General features: G+C 38.2%; 1 protein-coding gene across 1 annotated transcript; it reads left to right on the top strand.

Annotated features, from left to right (window-relative positions):
* Positions 1-3,631: 3,631 nt before the first annotated feature.
* On the top strand, positions 3,632-6,020 carry LOC137503382 (DNA ligase 1-like). Its single transcript, XM_068230974.1, has 3 exons — positions 3,632-3,654; positions 3,944-4,205; positions 5,719-6,020. The coding sequence occupies exons 2-3, from the start codon at positions 3,974-3,976 to the stop codon at positions 5,955-5,957; spliced, it is 471 nt and encodes a 156-aa protein (XP_068087075.1). The 5' UTR covers positions 3,632-3,654; positions 3,944-3,973; the 3' UTR covers positions 5,958-6,020.
* Positions 6,021-13,648: the final 7,628 nt, after the last annotated feature.

Consider the following 13,648-nt stretch of genomic DNA (forward strand, 5'->3'; position numbering starts at 1 on the left):
CATAATTTTAAAAGTTTTTAATCTGTTCAACCTAAAGAACGTGACGGAGAACAGATGGGAATTTAGGCTGGATTCAGTGATGATATTTATCGATATTGAGAAGGCATATGTTAGTGTACCATGGCAAGTGGTCTCGGATGCATTGATAAAAAAGAAGGCAGGGAGAGGTGAAGAACATATTATAAAAGCCATGAACGAAAAATGAGTAAGTAGTATGAATACTAAGATAGGACAAACAAACTGGTTCAAAGTAGAAACAGAACTTCAAAATGGATGTGTTTTATCCCCTCCAATCTTAATTACAATCATTTATGAAATCCATAAGAGTATACAACAAAAAAATGGGAACCAAGGAGGCAAAGGCCTCACTCTTTACAGATAAGACAGTAATATGTGGAGAAGATGAAATGGAAGGACAAGAACAAGATAATGTAGGGAATCAGGAAATGGAGGAATATGGAACGAAAATCAGTGTGGAAAAGAGTACGATAGTAGTGGTGACGAGAGGTAATAGAGAAGGAATTGGGAATATTGAAGTAAATGGAAGACCATTAGAAGTTGTGGGAAGCTTCAAGTATTCAGGGAGAATAATTGAAGAAGATGGGAAAATAAATTAAGAAACTGGATAGAGACTTGAACAAGCCAATGAGTTTTACCAATGTGTGAGATGTATAGTCTGTAACTAGGATATCCAACGGAACGCAAGAAAATTTTGCACCCAATGTATTACACACTATGGACGACAAAAATACATGATGAACGCAGAATGCAAGAGGCCAAGATGAAATTCTTTAGAGAAATAATAGGGAGGGCATAAAGGGATAAAGTCAGAAACATAGAAATGAGGGAGTGAATTGGATTCCCTGAACTGAAAGGCAAGATAGAGACACATAAGCTGAAATGGTATGGACAAATGATGAGAATGGAAGAGGATAGAGTTCCACAGTAAGTATTTACAGAGAAAGTCATAGGAGAATGACATCAGAGAATGCCCAGAAAGGGCTGAATGGATACGGTAAGGAGAGTACAGAGTAAAATTAGGAAAAATATTCGAGGAAGGAAAGGAGTGGTGGAGAGAGAAAAACTGAGGAGGTTCTTGATTCACATTTCTACCCAGAAGACTGGAAATGGAAAATGAAGAAAATTCTGTTGAAATGAAGACAAAAGTTTATACAATACTGCTATCAGCTCATTTCATCGAACAATGCTAGCAAACTTTACTTAAGTGCCTTTTCTTTATTTTTCTATGCATGTCATGTCTAATGACACAACCAAGTGGTGTTTAACAGAGAGCCCCTTGTAGGGAGTTCCATGTCAAACGAGTGGTTTAAATGTTAAGCAGTTTTTATTATTTCGCAGGTGGTACGAAAATTGTCTATGTTGAATACACACAATATTAAACAGAAGGAAGGATCCACCTTTCAATACTCCGTTTTAAGTTGAACCAAATAGAGGTTACAACTTGTTCGTTTGGGACCGGTTTCAACACATTTGAAGTGTCATCATCAGCCAATTGGCAAAGCAGTGCAAAAATTAAGTCATAAATGTCTAAAAACAATTAACAAAGTGATCACAACTTAACAACGGAGTATTGAAAGGTGGATCCTTCCTTCTGTTTAATATTGTGTGTTTCTCTATTCAATACGGGAAAATCATGAAATGTTTAACTTTATATGTTGAATACCTCCAGTAGTGTCCCAGAGAATTCATTTCACCCAATTGCAGTGTTCATTAGTCACTTTGTGATATTTTACTGTATATGTAAACATACTGCACAAACAATGAATACTACAATTTCTCCTACAAGTAATACAAGCTTCGTTCCCGTGGCTAATTTTGTCGATTCTTACAAACTGCCAGGGAACAGATTTCTATGTAGGCTATACAGAAAACTATGCTCAATTGTATTTTGTATATTTTACTACAGGGGACAATACTGAAATATGCCGTGTTTACTTGTTCTGAATACCGTTTACAGTTTCCACAGCCAGAATTTATTCCTGAAGATTGTTCTTCCATTCCTGCCAGCAGTTTATTGTTGCACTAACAACTCCAAGGTAAAGGGTTAAGATTAGGTATGCAGTGGCATTAATTAAGGTTAATTAATGATAAAATGGGGAAAGCACGGAAACGTTTTTCAGGGCTGCAGATACTAGTATTCGACCCCATGCAATCTCACCACCACTCACTCCTGAAAATCATTTACACAGCAATAAATCAGAGAGACAGCCTACTGTAACCTAAATCATCACAAAAAAATACCAGAAATAGCTGCTGCGGGGTATTGATGTGACACAGAAGAATCTCCATAACAACACTGATAAAACAAGATACAGATATCCTAAATGGAAACCTCTCAAGAATTTGAACCCTACTTCCATATGTCGCATCATACAGAGTAATGAACAACTCAACATTCACAGCCTCACTATAAAATTGCACACAGAGGTAAATAACACAGCAAAACAATACCGGTAATTAAAATTACACACTAAATATTGCAATTTTTGTCTAACTACCATCCGCATTTCTTCATCTGTGTTGCTCTTCAGAAAAAAAATCCTCATCCCACCAAATTTAGATACATGATAGATTGCTACTACACACAACTTGCAGGCACTTGCAACGCAAAGGCTGGGAGTTTTCTAAAGCAAGCTAGTTATATGCGTATTCATTTTTAATGCTTAATTAAACATAAAATTTAAGAAAATTAATAACTTTAAATATTAAAAATATGTAGAATGCTGAAACTGAGAAGGATTAATATTAACTTCTAATATTCTCACTTAAGATCTATGCATTTAGCGAATGTACATTATTGAACTTGAACATTACCGACAATATGTTAGAGGTTGTGGACGCAGTGTAAAAAGACATAAATCACAATTCCATCAATGAAGAAAATCCGTAGCTTCCTTAGCGGAATAAGCTGTAGAATTGGCCTTATACAACAACATACCAGCCACTTAGAAACAAAACACGATATTTGAATGTTGTTTAATCACTTAAAACAAACTCTTAAAGAACAAATTTGATTTGTAACAGTCAGTAGAACAGGCTGAATTTAGGAAAGGATGTATTACTTGAGACAACTACAGAGTGTGAGACACTTCTTCCGCTACTTGAAATGTGAATGGGCTTGTTCACTGATCTCTATACCTGGATGGTTGGTAGCTTGGGTAGCAGTAAGCCGAATAAGGTTATCCTGAACTAGTACCAATAGGTAGCGCGCGTGTACTACTCGGACTACGCCATTCCACCTTCATTTGTTTCAGGGCTTGGTTAGAATATCGCTGTCATTTAATTGACTCATAAGTATTATTGTGGTATCCTGAGATTCAATTAAAATCATGGGTATGTCACCCGCTTAGGTCCTACCCTTCCGAGGGCTCGGCTCAGACTGAATACTTTCGCCCTCCACTCTTGTGAGTGCGCTGTTGTACGTCACGTCACTCACCCATAGCCCACGTGGCGAATACGGCAGCTCCTATTGGTAGAAACATCTTCCGATTGCTATTGGTCGAGTTTGACACCTTGGACCACGTGGGACGACCACGTTTTTGACGTTTGTGACATTTTGCTTCACTTTGATTTGGATGCGTATATCTATTATCTTCGTGTGCGTGTTTGAAGAAAAAGTACAAGATATTTGAGGTAAGCATCCTTAAGTAAGTTAATAAGTTGATGATTGATAGTTGCTTCTGTTCCCAAAAATGTATTTTTATTATTTTTGACTGTCACCTTTTTATTACCTTTTTGCATGGTGGTTGATATGATAGTTACATAAGCCTACTTGAAACAGACACTTTAAAATTCAGTTGATGTAATGTTATATTATGTCTGATAAGCCACTATCGTTTTGATAGTATTGATATTAGCAGTAAAAATATAAGCTGATTACAGTGTCCTTAATTATTTTCTTCTATTTCTTTTCATGTCTCAGACCGTGCACGAAAAGTGTCAGATCTGTGGAATGTACACAGATAGCGAAGAAGGCCGGCAACAGGGAATCTTATTTCATCATTTCCCTGTTGCTAGACCTAACATTTGCAGAGAGTGGTTGGACGTTGTGGGGGTCGAACGGTTGCGGCAGCTTCCCCCAAAGCAGCTGAGGAACCGCACTTTGTGTTCGAGGCACGTTCGTCACTCCAGCTATCCAGGACCCCTATCAAAGATGCTGTATAAAGATGCTGTCCCGGAAAGAAGTAAGTAGTTGTTATTATTATTATTGTTCACAGTACCGGTACTGTGACCTATCACATTTTCCTGCGATTCATTTCAAATTGCTCTCCAGAGGTAATGATCATAAATTCATCAGTGCCAGATGAGGGGGAACCTCGCTTCTCATAATGAAATTGACTATAATGCCTGTCATACCTGAGCTTGCCTTACCTGTAAGTTGAAATGTGTACATTTCTTTGAGGCAGAGTGTAGCTGAAATACCTAACATTTATTATTCACAAAATAGTGCACACATTTGCAAATGTTATTCCTTGTTATAATCCATCAATGGCTTTACGTTGCCTGTATTGTGAAGGCGAGGTATTTAAATGAGCTCGCTATCCTAACTGCCTCTTTATCCGAAAACGATTTGTACCGTTTTGTCCAGGTTAATTTTAAGTTTGTTGTCTTCAAAATAGTTTTCAAGGCTGACCATAGTTGCTTGAAGATAATCTTTGTTGTTAGAACCTATATCTAGGTCATCAGCATATAAGTAGAATTTGGTTGCGTTAAGAATTATTTCTGTAACGTCTGCTGCGGCGATATTGAATAGAAGCGGACTGATAGATCACCCTGTAATACTCCACCCCACTGTTTAATAGTATCTGAAGTTGTTTTGCCATCATGAATTCCTACTTTATTTTGTGACAAGACATTGTTTAGTATTTACCTGCTTGTTACCATCATGTTTCCCGGATCTGTGTACATAATCTGTTGCACTAGAATCCATACAATGGCGCCTTTCACAAAAACTAAGTCAGTGGTACTGTACTGTTTAGGGCTATATATATCTTTTCCATTGAGTTGTTGATTACTTTGTATCCTTCATCATTTATTAATTATAGTATAATCATTGTCCTTTGATATGGTTTATTAACTCTACAACTTAGGTCACCTCCCAGAACTACAGGCTCTTTATTTTTCACTATTTTGATGGCTTTCATTATGTGCTGAACTGCAGTGTCCACTCTTCATTTAGAGGATGGTTTGAGGTCAGGAGTTCTGGTCAGTGATCTACGTTGACTTGGTGTCTGCACAGGTGACCCTGGGGGTGCTTGGAGTGACCGGGTTGGCTAAGCAGAGGTGAACCAGGCCCGTGAGGGGAGGGGATGGGGAATTTCTAACATTTGAATGTACCATTTTGAATTTATTTCCAACATCCTCTCAGCATGTAGGGGATCTTTTCTGGACTCAGTGAATATAAAATGTGCAAGTACAATTAGGTTTTCTTCCTTAAGTTCAACTGAACATGAATGGAGCAAAAACAGTTGTATGACATCTCTCAATACAGTTACTGTTAATGTATTCATGTGCTTAATATTTAGGTGGACAATATCATATGCTCAATGTAATTTTATTGCTGTTTTGCCTACTGTAAGAACCATAATACATGTTTATGAAATGACATTATGAGATTTGAAAATCAATACCCTGCATTCACCGTAGTAGAGGAGGAAAAAATGGTACCATTCTTATTGTTTTTTCTTGTGCATGTAGGTGTGCCTGAACACGAGTCTGGTCCTCGGCCAAGGCCTTCAGCTGCTATGACTGCTGCTCCCACCACCTGCACTCCTACTGCCTCTGCTACTGCTACTACTACTACTACTACTACTACTACTACTACTACTATCACCGGTGCTGTTGCTGCCACCACCATCTCTACGCCTGCTGCTACTACGAATAAACTTTTAATGAGTCATCGCTCGTCTGTGCTGACAGTGATATATAACCCTTAGAAAGAAATCTTCCCTTCCTGAGTGGATGTCGTTCATTGTAAAGAGTTGTTATTATGAAGAACTATTGAGGTAATTTCTTCTTCTCTTCAGCCTGTGGACTGTAATTGTTGTTTCACTAATTGGTATTTATTTGCTCAGTGTTCTCCCTAGGACCTTTCTAATGGGTGCACCACCCTGCCGGTTTTAGAGACCGCTTGACTAAACCTAGATATATGCTAATTACATAATATTATTAATAGGTACTCATTTGAGTCATTGGGTGCTCCAAATTCACCTATAAATACTGTAAATCTGCCAATTTAAATGATAAATCATTACCATAATTGCATCAGTTACATCGGAGATCAAATGTTTAGCTTGACCACTATGTAGTCACGAGCAGGGGTCTGGATTAGCGTGGAATCGCATGCGAGCCCTCTATTCCGTATGACATCACAAACCTGTATGGCAGTCCACATGTCCACAGCAACCGAGTGGGAGGCCTAAGTCAAGTGTTACATGATTTGGAGGGAGCAATAGAACACTAGACGTTCAACGTACTCTGTTATAACTTGTTCATGATAATAACATTCAAATAGTTCAATTGTGCAGTTAATATTTACCTGTCTGCTATTACTGTTAACGCCCTGAGGGGAACGAATTGAAATTTATATTCATATTGAAGTTTTACGTAGTATTCCCCGCCCGGCTACTCATTCTTGCCACCCGCCTGACAAACATTTCTGGGGAGAACACTGGTGCTAATGTTATTATTGTTAATTTTACATTCAAATTAAGCAATTTCAGTTTATGAATGCTAATGATTGTTTAGCAATATATTTAATTTTGTATTACAAAAAACCCAACAAGTAGGCTGTGGAGTGTGGTCATGTATCTATGAAATTGCGCTTGGGCAGTGGTGGGTTTGAACCCCACTGTCAGCTATCTGGAAGATGGTTTCCCTTCTTTGCAATAGGCAGGCAGATACTAAGGCCATACCGTAATTAAGGCCACAGTTGCATCCTTCTGAGGCCCATTCCATCGTTGCCATGAATCGGTGTATGAGCCTCATAGGCAAAAAAATGAGATCATTATGAAGCCCAGAACATCATTATAATTGTTCATAAAGGTGGAAAAATGTTAAGTTCATGTTCAGTGTTGTAATTCAAAATATGCCATACATCTGCAGGTTTCAGACCCCCATTTGTCTTAATTGCATTCATAATGACTTTTATAAATTCCTGCCCTACAGTTGTTATATAATCAAACACTTTATTTAAACTTCATGGGACATGTATTATTATCAATAATATTAGTATTACTATTAATATTATTATAGGGAGATTAAGTACAGCATGAAACATATCTGCTAAATGGGAAGTGAAAAACTGTAATGTGGAGTTATTTTCAAGAGCAATGAACCTTTCAAACATGTGGTTTACTGAACTCATAGTCTGTTCCTGTATATGAGATCATCATTTGTATGATAATATTCAAATACTGAAGTGGAAGTGTCGTGTGATATTGTGTGAATGATTTGTGTAAAGAAGTCATAGTTTTGGTTAAGCATCCATTTCTACCAAAGGAGGTTTCACTGAAAATCTTGTATTTTGGAGAACATTTCTCATCAGAACACAGGAAATATATTATGCTCTCTCCTCTCTTATTTGCAGTTTGTATGCACATCCTCCTATACAAAAGTATGTACGCCTACTGGTATGTATGCAATGTCCAAGTAACTAAATTAATATTTGTGAATTTTGAGATGTTGGTAACCCATTCACTTGATGTGATGGTAACAGTTCTACAAACTTTCCTTATCATACTACTGGGCAAGTTGGCCGTGCGGTTAGGAGCGCACAGCTGTGAGGTCGCATCCAGGAGATAGTGGGTTCGAACCCCACTGTCGGCAGCCCTGAAAATGGTTTTCTGTGGTTTCCAATTTTCACACCAGGCAAATGCTGGGGCTGTACCTTAATTAAGGCCACAGCTGCTTCCTTCCCATTCCTAGGCCTTTCCTGTCCCATCGTCGCCATAAGACCTATCTGTGTCAGTGCAACGTAAAGAAACTAGCCTTATCATAATTGTCCCCCTGTGGGTAGGGGGTGGGCAACCACGCAGCCCTTAATTGAATTTTGGCATTGTTTCCGCTTACTTGTGCCAGGCTCCCCACTTGGTTGGCCGGGTGGAGTGCATGCTGTCAGACCACAGATCAGCCTACTCTGCAACCACCAACATAGATGTCCGCCTTCGATATACAGTAGGTACTAATGGCACTGTCTGAAGTGAGTTTCCACTGTCTTCAACAGGCATTTCGTCTAGATCACAGCAAAGGCCCTTGCACACCATAATGTTGTGGAAGTAGCAGCATATTGTTCATAATACTGTACTAAATTAGCATACAATTCCTTGGACATAGCTCTTAATAGGCGGAGCTATGTTGTGACTTGGCATGGTAATGTTTTGTGCTGGATCAGCTGCCATATTATTGTACGTAGATCCTGATGCTACATATTACTGTCCATTTATTGGAACTCCTCTCCTGCGGATGGACTGAAAGGAAGCATTATTTGTACCACCTGCATGTTGTAAGAGGGAACAATCACAGAATCTGTAAGCGCTCTCTTGTCTTTTAAACCCACAAACATATTCATGATTCCATCTTTTTCCATGTAGCAGAAAAATTTAGATATATCCTACTGTCACATAAAATAGAACATTTTTAAGTATTGTAAATAGTGCAGATCAATGAATACACGGGATGCATACAATTTTGTAGCTTGACATCGTTTATCATCTAAATGCAGATGACTGATTGAATGATATGTTGTGTTTTGGTGCAGTATGTAGGAACAGAGTATGTGCTATCATGTCTTGGTTTCTTCAAACACTACTCTGCCAGAGATTTGCCATCCTCTAGTAGATGCAAAAGAAATACAAATCTCAATATTTCTTAGTGTGTGGCCCTAGGTGCCTCTTTTGACAGACTGAAAGATGTATCATATAGTAAGTTCTTGGGAAAATACAAATGGTGTTCCTGAAAACTTTTGCAATGTCAGTGCAACGTTAGACTGCAATAAGAGAGAAAAGTATTATGTTGTAACTTGTCAGTTCCAGTCTTTCTTTCCTAAATGAATGATTTTGTATTTGTGTTGTATTGCATAGTTTTCTGGCTGATGAATATTAATTGATGATTAACACTGCTGAATGTAATGTCATGAGATTAGATTATTTTGTGCAAATTTCTACACAATTTTATACCTGTAACACTGTGGATAGTAGGTAGAATATAGCTCCATAAACCAAAAGATCATGTTTCATTTCAATTTATCTTTGAATCCTACAAACTCCCTCCTTATCATATGAGTTTCCTATCATCATTGTGGTTCCTGTGTATGGTTTTCTTTCTTACATTGTATTTATATTTTATTTCCTGCATAAGTGGCATATCTTGATACTATTGTCTGTTACAGTTGGCTTAAGTAGTGTTAAAGAGGACTGATGTACGAGGGGATGTTAGTGCCTATTTCTATCATAGGTCTTAATCTGAGATAGGGATTGCCAATCCCACTCACCTTCTGGTCTCTTCCTTCCTCCCTTTGTGAGTTAGCTTCCATTTTCCTCAGCAGAAACAAACAAAAGCAGCACAGGCAAGGCCAGTCACTCCCATCCTTCATGGCTTTGTGAATTAGTAAAAGTAAAATATAACTCCATAAATCAAATAATTATAATAAGCAGCACAAGCTGGTAAGCTTCTTTTCTCCAGCAAAAAATTATTAATAACAATAATAATAATAATAAAGCACAGGCCAACCTCCAGGTGTATTGTTGTTCAGAATGCAGTATTTCAGAAAAAGGTAACAAAGAAGGAAAGAAAGAAAAGGAAATGAAAGAAAAAATATGAGGGGAAAAAAAGAACAAAAATATATTTAAGATAATATTTAAGAGGGGCGGGGGGCGGCGAGAACCTGGGGACCCTCCGCGCGCTAAACGATTTAAATCGTCCGCCCGGTAATTTTAGTTCAGCCCTGTGCTCACTAGAGGCGCTATTGTGCAATTCCTGGCGATCTTTGCGCAGCCGTTGCGTACAGAAGTGAAAAATAACGTTGAGAGTCATCTCTTACTCCTTCTCTTTGATTAAAATGCCGGATTACTGTTGTGTGCCATTGTGCAAAAACCGAGGCATGCCATTTTCGTTCCATCAGTTTCTGAAGGATGTGAAACTTTGAAAACAGTGGATACATTCTATCAGAAGGAAGAATCTTAAACTGAGCCAGATTACGAAGAATGATAGAGTCTGTTCAGCACATTTTAGGAGCGATGATTATAGAACGACGTTGTTTGTTTTTTTTTTTTTGCTAGGGGCTTTACGTCGCACCGACACAGATAGGTCTTATGGCGACGATGGGATAGGAAAGGCCTAGGAGTTGGAAGGAAGCGGCCGTGGCCTTAATTAAGGTACAGCCCCAGCATTTGCCTGGTGTGAAAATGGGAAACCACGGAAAACCATCTTCAGGGCTGCCGATAGTGGGATTCGAACCTACTATCTCCCGGATGCAAGCTCACAGCCACGCGCCTCTACGCGCACGGCCAACTCGCCCGGTGAACAACGTTGTTAGGTACGTAGAGAAGTATATAAATGATTACTAGTACGCCTATAGTCTATTTAAAATTAAATGTGGTAAAGTGTGTGTAGAGGTACAGCAGAGAGGTACATGCCACTTGCAATTATATTATCGTTCGAATGACTATGAATATTTTGATTTTGTAGGTGAAAGGTCGCGGTTGAAAGTACATGCAGTACCATCTGTATTTCCCTGGACTCCTGACACCGGCTCAGATGTAAAGATAAGAGAGGTTAGGGCACATAACAGAGGAAAGAAGGAGGATGATCTGATGACAAGGCAAGACACAGCTGTGCTTCTGGACACCAATGACTTACCTATAGCAGCATTTGAAGAGTGTCAGTTATCTAGTGTTAATGAAAATATGAACCTTCCATTATCAAGCGGTACTGGTAACTTATTTAGGGATGTTGCATGCCAAACCAAAGACAGTGAGGGTGTACTTGATACTGAAAGACTTCTAACAATATCTGGTGCAGTGCAACTCTTCACAGGTTTTGAGAACAGAGATCATTTTTATTTAGTGTTTCAAGCCCTGGGAAGGGGTAGATTTAGTCTGCAGGTATTTCCAATTTCACCAGAATACTGTTTCTTTTTAACAATGATGAAATTGAGAATGGCCAAAACAGATAAGGAACTTGCTTATGATTTTGGTTTAAATGTAACAACAGTAGGGCTAATTTTTTCTGTATGGATAAATTTTATGTATTGCCAGTTCAAAGAATTAAATATTTGGGTTGATCAGAAGACTGTGAGGGAAAACTCCCCTGTGGAATTTAAGAAGCAATATCCTAACACAAGAGTAATTTTAGACTGTACTGAAATTCCAATAATGAAGCCTAAGAGTTCTAGTGCCCAACAGGAAACATTTTCTACGTACAAAAACTGTAACACTGTGAAGGTACTGATTGAAATAAATCCATCAGGATTTGTGTGTTTTATATCAGATGTGTAGGGTGGATCAGTTTCAGACAGGCAGTTGTTCATAAAATCTAATATTATTGACTTGTTGGAAGAAGGTGACTCAGGAATGGTTGACCGAGGATTTCAAATTCAAGACCTACTTTGCTCAAAGGGAGTAAGTGTAAATATACCACCCTTCTAGAAAGGGAAAAGGCAGTTCTCCACCATGGAAAATACCATGACAAGGAGAATTGCTTCCAAAAGAATACACATTGAAAGGGCTATAGGCTTAGGGAAAACATACAAAATTCTACAAAGCAAGCTTCACATAAGCAAAGTTCCTCTGTCAGGTAGGATTATTTTTGTATGTTACATGTTGTGCAATTTCAGGAGATCAATCATGTGACAGGTAGTATGTATTTATTTACAATAAAATGAAGCCTACTAAAGCAAAATATGGTAGGTAGACTATATTACGTTACAAGTGAGCAATTGCTGGAAGCATGATATAATTGTTCATTTAGTGGTCATTTATACCAAAGGCTCATGGACCTAGTTCTCCATTAAAGCTGGAATAAAGTACTCATAGTAAAATTTCTCAAGCTGTGGTAGCATTTCTTGAATAAACTCCTCATTCCTCTCAATGTTTATGATTACCATATCAACAGCTGTGTAGACAGCAAAACTACAGAACTGTCTATCAGTGATAAACAACTGTCCTTGCACTTGAAAATAATAGTTGTGTGACTGCTTTAAATGTATGCCATCTTTGTCCTCAATTAAATAAGGTGCAATACTGGCAGATACTTTGTCATATTCATGGCTTGGCACACCTTTCAGTTCCAGCACTCTGTCATTCCCAATGAGTCCATCACAACTTGCTGCTAGATAGTTTTTGGTGCGATGAATAATCAACCCACATTTGGATACACTATGATCTGTAATTTCTTCATACCTCCTCCTTGCCAGACATTCCTTATCCAAACCCCACTTCATAAATTTATTTTGGTATTGACTACCTGCAATTATTGTATGGGCCAAAGTTTTGGCATCTTTAGTGTGGCATATTCTACCAAAATAACTTGCAGTTAGCCTGTACTTCCTTTCCTTGTACCACAGTGCACATCTGGATTGCCCTCTTGTTTCCCTTTCTATATCTTTTATGGCATCCTCAGAGACAGACACTAACTCAGATAAATAATTTGAGTTTGTGTCTGTTCCATAAAAATGATCATGTGCAACAGACAAGATGTTAACATTTGATTTGGGAAGTGATGACAAATAAGACAGTTTCATTCCTGAATTTTCAATTAAATGTCTCACATATGATTCATAACCTTCCTCGTTTCTGAGTGAGGCTGGTCTTGGATCAAAACATAACCGTGAACCTGTTGCTATGGGCAGATTTGACACTTTAACGGGACTTCCATGTACTTTCCTTTTTCGTGCAGGCTGGTGAAATGTTTGTAAAACGTCAGTTGGTGTTTCTGAACATTTTATCAAACCAGTTTTGCTGAAGTATTCAAGGGCATAACAAAGGGCAGCAGTATGCTTACAACAGGCTTTGGGTCCAATACCTGCTACACACTCACAACTTGCTGCTAGAATGCCAGAACCACAGCGATCTAGTATCAACTTAACAGTGTACTCTTTGTTTTTGGTGAATTGTGATCTCACAGAAGACAGTACAAATACCCTATCACTCTCAAACACACACTTAATGATTTTAATGAACTTTTCATTAAATAAATTATATCCGGCATCACATAACGACTTGTAATTCTTCACTGGAGCTCCATCGATCTCGGATTTTCTGAAAACGAAGTAGTCCATCAAGTGAATATGTGATAATTTCACATAAGGCAGAAAGGAGACTGATAAATCTTTAAAGTTCATGTCACTTGAAAATATAGGCCTACTGGTAACCCTATTTTCTGTTGGTGTCTCCGTTGTCCGATGTATTCCCATTTTCATATAAGCCCGCAATCTAAATAGAACAAACATTCATAAATAATTATAGTGCCAGTGTGTACGGTACTAATTATATCCCTGTATTTATTATTTAAAATACTTTCGCACAGACAGCGTCTAAAACATCTCTATCGTACCTTTGACAAAGCTCTTGTTTATTACCACCAACTCTCCCTCCTCGCTTCCTCAACTCTTCTTTTAAAGTGTTCATAT

Source organism: Anabrus simplex, chromosome X, assembly GCF_040414725.1.
Source record: "Anabrus simplex isolate iqAnaSimp1 chromosome X, ASM4041472v1, whole genome shotgun sequence".
In the NCBI taxonomy this organism is placed as follows: Eukaryota; Metazoa; Arthropoda; class Insecta; order Orthoptera; family Tettigoniidae; genus Anabrus; species Anabrus simplex.

Bases quoted from the DNA above. Each gene is read 5' to 3' on its own strand.
- LOC137503382 (XM_068230974.1), top strand. From the start codon at position 3,974: ATGTACACAGATAGCGAAGAAGGCCGGCAACAGGGAATCTTATTTCAT. The intron at 4,206-5,718 runs GTAAGTAGTTGT...TTGTGCATGTAG, and splicing joins AGATGCTGTCCCGGAAAGAA to GTGTGCCTGAACACGAGTCT.